This window comes from Sarcophilus harrisii, chromosome 2, assembly GCF_902635505.1.
Source record: "Sarcophilus harrisii chromosome 2, mSarHar1.11, whole genome shotgun sequence".
In the NCBI taxonomy this organism is placed as follows: Eukaryota; Metazoa; Chordata; class Mammalia; order Dasyuromorphia; family Dasyuridae; genus Sarcophilus; species Sarcophilus harrisii.
The window spans coordinates 625,051,150-625,061,685 of NC_045427.1; the positions used below are offsets into that span (position 1 = coordinate 625,051,150).

The 10,536-nt window shown below is 35.8% G+C and overlaps 1 protein-coding gene across 1 annotated transcript; it reads left to right on the forward strand.

The window, feature by feature from the left end:
- Nucleotides 1–435: 435 nt before the first annotated feature.
- Nucleotides 436–5,214, forward strand: LOC105749226 (beta-microseminoprotein-like). Its single transcript, XM_012540936.3, has 4 exons — nucleotides 436–504; nucleotides 2,761–2,863; nucleotides 3,725–3,827; nucleotides 4,920–5,214. Exons 1-4 carry the CDS (start codon nucleotides 436–438, stop codon nucleotides 5,047–5,049), a joined length of 405 nt encoding a protein of 134 aa, XP_012396390.3. The 3' UTR covers nucleotides 5,050–5,214.
- Nucleotides 5,215–10,536: the final 5,322 nt, after the last annotated feature.

The following is a 10,536-nucleotide window of genomic DNA, read 5'->3' on the forward strand; positions in this document are numbered from 1 at the left end:
GTCAATAAAAAGTTATTTAATAAAAAAAATAAATTAAAAAGGGATGAGGAAGGAAATAAGCATTTTTATGGGAACTGCTATGTGACAGTAATGATGTGCTATTAAACACTTTTAATTAACATTATCTCACATTATCCTTATAATAATCTCATAAGGAAGGTACAATTATTAACCTTACTTTAGAGTTGGAGAAAACCCAAACTTAAGTTAAAAAGTTAGGTGATTTGGCCAGGGTCATACATTATTTGTCTGAGACCAAACTAGAACTCAGATTTTCCATACTAAGCACTTTATCCATGTATCACTAACTGCCTAAAAGCAGCTGTAACTTAACATGAGACAAAAGTTACTCTCTTTAAGACCTTCATATTTTATTAAGAGAAATACAGAATATGTACAAAATTGATATATCCCAACTAAATATAAAAGGGAATCATGAAATGCTTCTGGATGAAAGGGACACTTCTGAGACTTGAAATAAGGAAAGAATTTCCAGAGATCAAGGTGAGAAGGAGAGTATTTCATGCATTAGTGGAGAACAAGAATCTCATTTAAAGACTGAAAGGCAGAAGGTAAGAAACTAGATCTAAGGAATCTTTTCCCTGGAACCAATGGTGGATTATTATGGAGAAATACAGAATGTTTGAGAAGTTGTCCCTAACTTATGGAGAGAAATATCATGGAGGAAACCAAGTTTTCCCAAAACATCCTTTCATGGCATTGACAGAGTCAGAATTCTGCACCACATGAGACTATCTCTTTGATCCAATATGGTGATTTTTATATTTTAATATTCTTGCAGGTATTGGGCAGGGTTACTTAAGTGCAATAAAGATCTAATGCAACATAAAGCTAATAATTCATATTGTACCTAATCATTCCAGTTGGCAGCCTGCCCTCTGTTTTTATAATTCTATTTGTCCATTTTTTTGACATGTTCTACTTCCTCTTGGGTATTATTGCAAAATCATTGTAATCTCCTTCTACTACCTATATATAGATATATATATATATAAAAGCTGTGACCTGGTTTCCTTCAGGAGCAACAGTTCATTGGAAGAGAGAGACTTCTAAGTCACAATGGTAAGTAACAGGGTTCATCTTTGAAGGGAAGTAGAGATATTATTATTGGATTTTTGTGAGGTAGGAATTGGGGTTTCTCCTGAAAGTTGTCAAGTCTTCAGTGGGACTGATTGGCAAATTTTCTCATGGGCTCCCTATAGAAAGACTGTATGATGTAGAGAGGAAACAGGCCTACAAATCAGGAAGTTCAGGGTTCAGATTTTATCTCTCATATATCCTAGTTGTCTTTCACTTACCTTGCTAAGTCTAAAAGGAGCACAAGTCAGTTCTCTGCCTTAGTAGAGACAGTTTCTTCCCTGGAGCCTCCATTGTCCATTAAATCATAGATACATTATTTTTTTTATATCTCAATTGTAACATGTCAATTACCTCCATAAATTCTGTTGTCATCATGTCCTATTCCTGGGAAACAGGCTATCCCTTCTCTCAATATGATTGTACCTGCAGTCAGGCAGTACTCTGTGCCAACATCACCATCCCTGTTACTTTCTCCACTTCTCTCCCAAACCTCTTCCCTTACTAATGAATTTGTCCCTGATTCAAGAATTCAGAATCTTGAATCTGGCTTAACAAATGATGGCAAAGGAAAAGAATGGAACATTGTTCTTTAAGAAAGGAAAATATGAAGAAACCAGAGAAATATGAGATGATCTGAATGAACTGATACAGAGTGAAGAAAGCAGGCTCAGGAAATATCAAAAGAAGTATAATGATATACATGGAAAGAAAAACCTTGTCTTCTGAACTCAGATGAAATGCAATGATCAATTTTGTTTCCAAAGAATAGAAGACAAAATGTATTTATTGATAATAATAATAGCATTCACATGCTATTATGCAGCATGATATATGAAGCAATAATAGCTAGCATTTATTTTATATCTACTATATGCTAGGCATTGTGCTAAGTGTTTTACAATTTTTATCTCACAAGTCCCTTGGGAAGTAGGTGTTATTATCTCCATTTTACAATGCAGGAAACTGAGGCAGTTAGAGTGAAAAAGTGACTTGAGTCTGGCCACAAATTATTTGTCTCCTCTTGTCAGAAAAGTGGGTGACTGTGGACACAGAAAGTAAACTATACAGAGGTGTATTTATGGATATATACAGTGGATATTTGGAATCAGTATGATGAAGGCTTTAACCATGTATCTGTCACTAGTTGGGGCACTTTGAAAAAGGCAGAATCTTGTTAGGGTCTTGTCAAGGATTCAATTCTCCCATCTGTAAAACGAGGGTGCTACAATTAATAATCTTTAAATTCTTTTTAACTTTAAATCTATAATCCTGGACTCCTATGAGACCTAATTGTTTAACTGTGTTGGTTTGGCTTGACTATTTTAATAACACTTTTACAATATTCTTGCATTTGGTCCTCACAACAATGTGGGAGGCTATCATTGTCCCCATTTTGCTGATGAGAAAACTGAGACAGGCTGACTTGCCCAAGGCCACATAGCAGTGTCTGAGGTCAGTTTGGACTCAAGTAGTACTTTATCCTTTATGCCCTCTCTAGACACTGTTATTTCAAAGGAAGGGTCCATTATTGGGAAGAGGAACTGTATTTTGGGCAGAAATAGTGGAACAAAAATGGGAGGGTAGCTATAAAACTTAAAAAATTCTAGCCATTTGCCCTCCTAACTCTCCTTTAATGTTAATCTTTTCTTTTAAAAATAGAACACAATGCTACGTGTCCTCCTTGCTTTGGCTATCTTTGTGACATTATGTGATGCTCAGTGCTCTTTATTGCCCTTGGATAAAGATTCAAAGGAATTACAAGGTAAATCTTGATTTACAACTTTTTCCTGATTCTAAGGACAAGACGATTTGTTTAGAAAGAAAAGAGTCTGGGACAAGCTTGAATGATCTGTGTTCATTAGAGCCAAGATTCGTGGGATGGGAGTATGGGCAAAAGGCAGGAAAAATGGATTTAATCTAAAGATGTGCCTGAGATGGAAAAAATAGGCAGCTGTCTAAAAATACACTCTCCTTTTCCCACCATCTCCATGAATTAAGGAGCAATATTTAATTACTTAATGTCTCCATATGGCATGTATCTAAGGGGGAGCATGAGTCAGTGGTTAGAGAGTTAGGATTGAAATGAAGAAGATCTGGATTTAAATATTTAAATAACTTCTGACACTTAATCAACTTTGTGATGCTGAGCAAAGCAACAGGCTCCTCTGTTCCTCAAGTAGTTACAGAATCATTCCATGCAACAAGCATCTATTAAATATCTACTGTATGCAAAAACTTGCAACTACAAAGTTCAAATTAATCATAGAAAGTAAATTAAGATGAAAGAAAAAACAGAAAAAATCCCTGCTAACACATATCTTCCAAAATAACATATTAGGCATTTCCAATTATCACTAGGAAGGCTTAGAGGATGATTTAAAGGCTGCTCTTGATTTAAGGCTAGTAAAACATTGGAAGAGGTTAACAAGGGAAATTGTAGCACCTCCTTTGGAGATCTTAAAATTGCTCCAAGTTTTCCATTGTTAGAATGATGTAGTCGGTACCATTACGGGTGGTCTTCTGGACATGATAAAATCTTTCCTTAGAGGTATCAATTACAATTGGAAAGAGGAACTGTATTTTGGGCAGAAATTTCTTCTGATTTTCATATGTTCTGTCTTAGGTTGCAAGGATTCCAGTGGCATAATCCATGACTTCAATAGTGAATGGAAGGATAATTGTAAGAAGTGTAGCTGTACTTCAGAAGGAATAAATTGTTGCAGCATGTAGTTAAGGATAGCTCTTAATAACAAGCAGTAAAATGAAAAAATCTCTGATCCAGAAAGGACCTTAAGGACAATGGTATAGGACTGATCTGGAAACCAGAAATACCTATTTAAGAAGATGGGCCTTTGTTTAAAGGCCATTAGTGAGGACAGCTCCTTCCCCTGGTGGACACTACTCGTGGTTAGGAAGCTTTCATTGCACTTCAAAACATACTCTTCTCAGTCTCCATCTACAACTCTTAAGTCATCTCCCCGAGACCAAGCAACCTGAGCAAGAATATACCCTGTTCACCATGACAGAAGTTTCCTTTCTTCAGTCTATAATTCTTATATAATCTTTTATAACCCTGTTTCTCTTCATTTTGTTACCCTGTGAATGTGCCCTAAATGAAGGAACCTTTCCTTCTTGAAAGGTCACTCCCTGAACTGAACACGATATTCTGGATGTGATCCAATCAGGAAAGAGTAAAGCAAGACTTTAATCTCTGCAGTGGAAACATTGCATGGAGCCTTGAAATTGGTGTTGAGAAGATCTGAGTTTAAAACCTTCCTCCAACATATACATGCTGCCTTTCTGTGATACTAGGCAAGAAATTTGATTTTTGTAAACCTCTATTTCCTCAACCATTAAAAAGAAAAGAAAGGATTTTGACAGAGGGAATTTTCCTTGATGACGACTAAAATATCTTCGAGTTTGAAATCTAGGATCTAGGACATTTTACATTACAATCTCAGCTCATAACCTGATTGTGTGACCCTGAACAACTCACTGGACCAGTCTCAGCCTCAGTTTCCTCATCTATTAAAAAGAAAGAGGGGTTTAACTTTGATGATTTCTAAGGTACCTTCCAGTTCGAAATCTAGGATCTGTTATTCTTTTCTATTTAAATTCAAGGTCAGAAACTTTTTAGCTATGTGACTCTGAGCTTTAGTGCATGCTGACTAGCATACTGTGGGTGGATTGAGATGGCTCATTAGGTGGTTAGGGAAGACAGGTCAAGATCAGAGGCTCTCTGGAATAAGGGTGTGTTAATAAATTATTCATCCATTCCCAAGCATCATCCTAATCTTTGCCCAATTTTCTTTCAACAGGATAAAGTCTCCTGTGGGATATGACAAAGTCAATTGCCAGGAAATTTTCCTTGAGGAGTCCTGTAGTTACAAAGTTATAGAGAAAGCCAATCCCTTAAAAGCCTGTGAAGTCCAAGATTATGTGGGTTAACAACTCTGCCTCCTCCCCACCAAGTTTCTACCAAAGTCATTGCATCCCAGTGGAACTCATCCACTCTTGAATCAATGGTTCTTTCCTTGGAATTCAGACCTCAGATCTTTCTTTTATTGAAAGCATTGTGATCTAAATTAGCAACACGCTGATTTAAATGACAAGATGCCAGTTCTATTTAAATGATAAGGTACCAGTTCTCTGGCCTCTGAGATCTTCATACCTCTTGTAACCTGCTGTCTAATGAATACTCCAAGAAAATATATTGTCCTATAGCATGAAATGGATCTGTTCTTTTTCTTTTAAAGAAACTCAGTATTTATCAGTGGGTCTTTGGAGCTCAAACACTATGGTTTTTCTTCTACTCACCTCTCATTTCTATGTTTAAGAATCCTGGGACCTCATTCCTGGAAGAAGTAACCCAATTAACAATGGAAAGATATTTAACGGATGCAAGGCAGCGTTATTTACCAGGGATGATAACATTCAGTTGAGTAGTATCATAAAATACATCAAGCATATGTAGGAGAGAAAAGGGACATAAAGGGTCACAATAGGAGAATGAGAGACAACAGATGGGCAGTGTAAGCATTTTGTTGATATCCTTGAAGTAATAATTGAATGAGAGTGTATTGTCCTTCCACTCTAAGCTTAGGGCAGCCTTGCAGCAAGGAAAGTTTCTATAAGATTCCTACCAAGAGAATGTAATATTATATAAAATGTGATGTATTTAGATTTGGAGAACTTCAGATCAAATCCTTTCAATAATCAATCAATCAACACCATTTCTTAAGTACTTACTATCAGTCAATCAATAAGCACAAATTAAAAACTCTTATTAAGGGCAAGGTACTGCCTAAAGTTCTGGAATAGAAGGAAAGGCAAAAATCTATAGCGTTCCCTCTGGGGACTCACTCTCCAAACTCACTTGGCACTGAAACTTGTTTCCAGAGGAAAAACATCAGTTCTTCCTAAAGTTCCCAAAGTTGTTTAAAGAGTAGTAGATTCTATTATTATTCATGAGCTCCTATCTTGTGTGTCCTCCAATATCGATCAGTATTATCAACTTATAGAAAAACATTTTCTGAGAAGATATGGTGACAACAACAGGTAACAAAAGCATTATACAGTGATAAGTAGTATTTAACAAAACCAATAGTACATATTATCTGAAATGGTATAAGCTAGAAGTCCTCCCAATAAGATCAAGGATGAAACAAGCATTCCTATTATCACCACTACTATATCGATATTATTCCCGAACTGCTAAGTAGAGCAATAATACAAAACAAAAACTTGAAGAAATTAGAAATGGTAATGAGGAAATAAAACTATTGCTCTTTGCAGATAATATGAACAATGTAACTGAGAATCACAGAGAATCACCTAAAATTAGTTGAACTAGTTAATTTTATGCAAAATTACAGAGATTTGAAATAAACCCATATAAATCATCAGAATTTACAGATATACACACAGAAAATAGAAAAGAAATTCCATTTAAAATAACTATAGACAATATCAAATTTTGGGGATTTACCTGCCAAGACAAACTCAGGCATTATATGGACACGCTTACAAAACACTAAACTACCTTTTCATGCAAATAAGCAATTGGGGAAATATCAATTGTTAATGAGTAGCCAAAACCAATACAATAAAATGACAATTCTACCCAAATCAATATACTTATTCAATGTCATATCAAACTACCAAAAAAGTTGCATAGTGCTAGGAAAAGGAATAATAAAATTTAACTGGAAGAACAAAAAGCTTTGGCTACTCATTAACAATTGATATTTCCCCATTGCTTAATTTTCCTGAATTATTTTAAGATCAGATAACATTAACTTTATTAAGTTTTAAATTCCATATTCTATCCTTCCTCATTCCCTGAAATGTTATAAGCAAATTGATATAGGAAATACATGTGACATGATGTAGAATAATTCCAGAGTAGTCATTTTATAGAAGAATACAAAAGAAAGAAAGAAAGAAGATGAGGGGAAGGGAGAGACAGAAGGAAGAAAGAAGAGAGGTGAAGGGGATGGAGAGAGAGAGAGAATGCTTCAATTTGAGTTCATGAGAGCTAAAGGCCACTTGTAGTCTATCAGTTCATTTACCTTCAACTGTTGTAGCTTTTGAAGGTCATAAATGACAGAGTTGAAATCAAATAACTGTTCATAGAAATCTTCCCTATAGAAAGAGCATTTACTGAGAAGATGTAGTAACATGAGTCCTTCATAAAACATTCCACCACCAATTCAGGAGCACACTTTCCCTTTGCATCCTCACAAGGTCCCTTGGGGAAATGGCTCAAACTTAAAAGCACAGATGCAGGGAGAGATGTATCCTTATACAAACTATTTATAGGAATATTCTATGAGACTGTCAGGTTCATACCCAACAGAAATCTGGATTGCTTGAGATTGACCAGTTGTAGCATGGTACAGTACATAAAGTGATAGAGATGGAGTCAGAATGATCCGGATTCCAATCTTGCCTCTGTCACTTATTAGCCTAAGATAATAAGAGTGTCATTCTCAGCAAACATTTAATTTTGTGAACCTCAGTTTCTTTATTTGCAAAATTAGAGGGAGTAGCTTCAATAATAGGCTTTGTATCTCTTCACTTCTTTATTTCTCCAGTCCTGGATCTTAATAATTTTTCTCCAGAATAGCCAGGAGTCTTCTTAACCTGAAATTCACTGCATCCTAGCAGCCTTTGCACCATGGAAGATGGTGCATCTTTTCTCCTGATTGGCCAGTTTCTACTCTGCCTCCATTTTAAGGAAATGTCCCAGCCAGTCATGTTCATTTTTCATTCCTCTCTGGGTTTCCTTCTGACTCTCTGGACCCTGTGCTCCACCATAGCCCGGAAAAGGTGTTTTCTCTTCCTCATCCTACTGATGTTTTCCAGTTCCCTTTATGTATTGTCTTTCCCCAATAGAAGGTAAGTTAAGAACCAAGACTCTCTTTACTTGTATTTATAGTATCAATCCCCATAGCTGGCCCACCGTAAGTGCTTAATAAATGCTGTATTTCAGAATTCTCACTCTTTTTGTTGTTGTTTGTTTACATTTTATTTTTCTCATTTTTTTCCCTTTTTGATTTGATTTTTCTTGTGCAGCAAGATTATTGTATAAATATGTATGCATATATTGGACAACATATTTTTTACCATATTTAACATATATTACATTACTTGCTATCTACTGGAGGGAGTGGGAAGAAATGGAGAGGGGGGAAGAAATTGGAATGCAGGGTTTTGAAGGGGTTAATGTTGAAAAATTATCCATGTATATCTTTTGAAAATTAAAAAGCTTTAATTAAAAAAGAAAGAAAATCTAATCACAACCAAAGAAAGAATTCCAAATCTCTCTCACATAATTTTAGCATGTTTTCAAAATAAAGGAAAAACATTTCATTTTCGTAGCAGTAAACAAACAAATGAATGAATGAATTCTGTGTGACAATTCATTTCAGCCTCACTGGGTCTCAGTTTCCTCAAATGTAAAAATAAGACAGTTGTTAACAATAGCTTTTGAGATTTTTTTCAGCTCTAAAATCTATTATTTAAAGGAAAGACTAGCATGAGTCAATAATAAGGGGAAATCTTCTGACTGAGAGATTGTAAACTGAACAGAGGGTAATCATTCCCTAGAATAAATGAAAATGAAGCTTAAATTATGTTAAGCAAGACAGGTGATATAAAGTCCAGATTGGTCACTCGTAGGAGTGATAACCAGGAAGTAAGCCCATAGAAATCTTGGAACCAATCAAAATCTCTTGCTTAGGTTTGCTGCTGAAATTTAACACAAAATTCAAGAAAGGTCATGGAGTTAATGCTTTATCAGAACTCAAAATGATCCTTGGAAATTTAAAACTTTCTGATATGGTGCAGTTCTTAGAGAATATATAGCAATAACCTCAAGAGTACCTGGCCATGGGAGTAATGTAGTTAGAACTGATATAGTTCTTCCCTTAAGCTATCTTGCCCCAATTTATTTTATCTGACCAGGAAACTGAGATGACAAATATTGCTGGGCTGTCAGATAACAACCTGCTGGTCAGTGAGACTAATGAGCAATAATAACGAGGTACTTAAAGGCAGCACAGGCACAGAATAAAATTGGATACTCACCACTTGACCTAGTGATGTTTCAGGCCTAAAAACACACTTCTGGAATGTTTCCTAACTCTCCACCAGCCTACCCTCCAGCTCTGCCCAGGTAACAATGGATACTGCACCTGTTCACAAAATCAAAACTACTCTTTAAATCCATCTCTAAGCCATAAAATTAGCATATCAGTGACATGAAACACCTGGTCTCTAACTTTTTCTTATAAATTTACCTTCTTGCTCTTGGTCCTTTCTTAATTTCTTTTAGTGATCATATAGTTGTTAGTAGCATAATTTCCCCCTTAACTTGTAGAAAAATTAATCTTGCAAATTCCTTGACCATACCTGCGACAGCAATCTGGGACTCCATCATTGCTGGAGACCTCAATATTTCTGTTTCACGGAGTTGTGTGTTCAGAGAGTTTATGGTGCTAGTTCAAACTTTTCAAGTTTTGAGGGATATGGCAATGACCTAGTTGGGGAGCTCTTCGGCAAATAAGGGGAAAGGCTAAAGATTTATACTGCCAAAATCAGTAATAGATTAAACAATAAGAGATAGAAATATCTACAGCAGAAATGTGAGCAAACCCATGTTCTGCAAAGTTGGAGATATAACAAAAAGGAAAAGTCTCCAGTGGTTATTCAAAGGATTAACACCAAAGTGAGCAATAAGGAGTTGAGTTTTGGGGAGAGTTTGCTCAACTTAAAGCACTCAGTGTTATGTGGATGGTCACTTTCCAACTCCTTTGAATTAATCTCACCTGAAGCTGTTCTACCAGACTCATTGCCCTCCAAGACAATATGCATGGTGGACTTGAAAGAATATTTCAGATCTTTAGATACAGATTGATAGATACATAGATTCACACATTATCAGATTGGAAAGACAGACAGACAAATAGGTAAATATATACATACATAGGTAGGTAGATGGATATATATATATATATATATATATATATGTATGTATACTCATAGACAGGATAGATGTTGGAATCCTTACAAAGTGTTAAATCATTAGAATTGATAGAGACAATAATTATCTAATTTTGCATGGTTCAGTATCATTGATCTGATCCTACAGGGAGATGTTATGGGCCAGAACGTGAAACAAGGTACTAAGTGGAATTGATGGAAGCAATGCTTGTGTGCTTGGGTTTGCACCTTTAAGCGTTTACACATTAGAGGTCGCACATTGGAGCTCACACATTGGAGTTCACAAGTAAGGGAGGCACACAAAGTTAACTTTGTAACTTTGTGAATTCACACCTCCCATAATCCCACTCTCAGAGGAGGAATCAACCTTTTACACCAAGCATAAAAAGAGCTTCAGTCAGTCAGTCAGTCAAACAGTTGGTTCAGAAG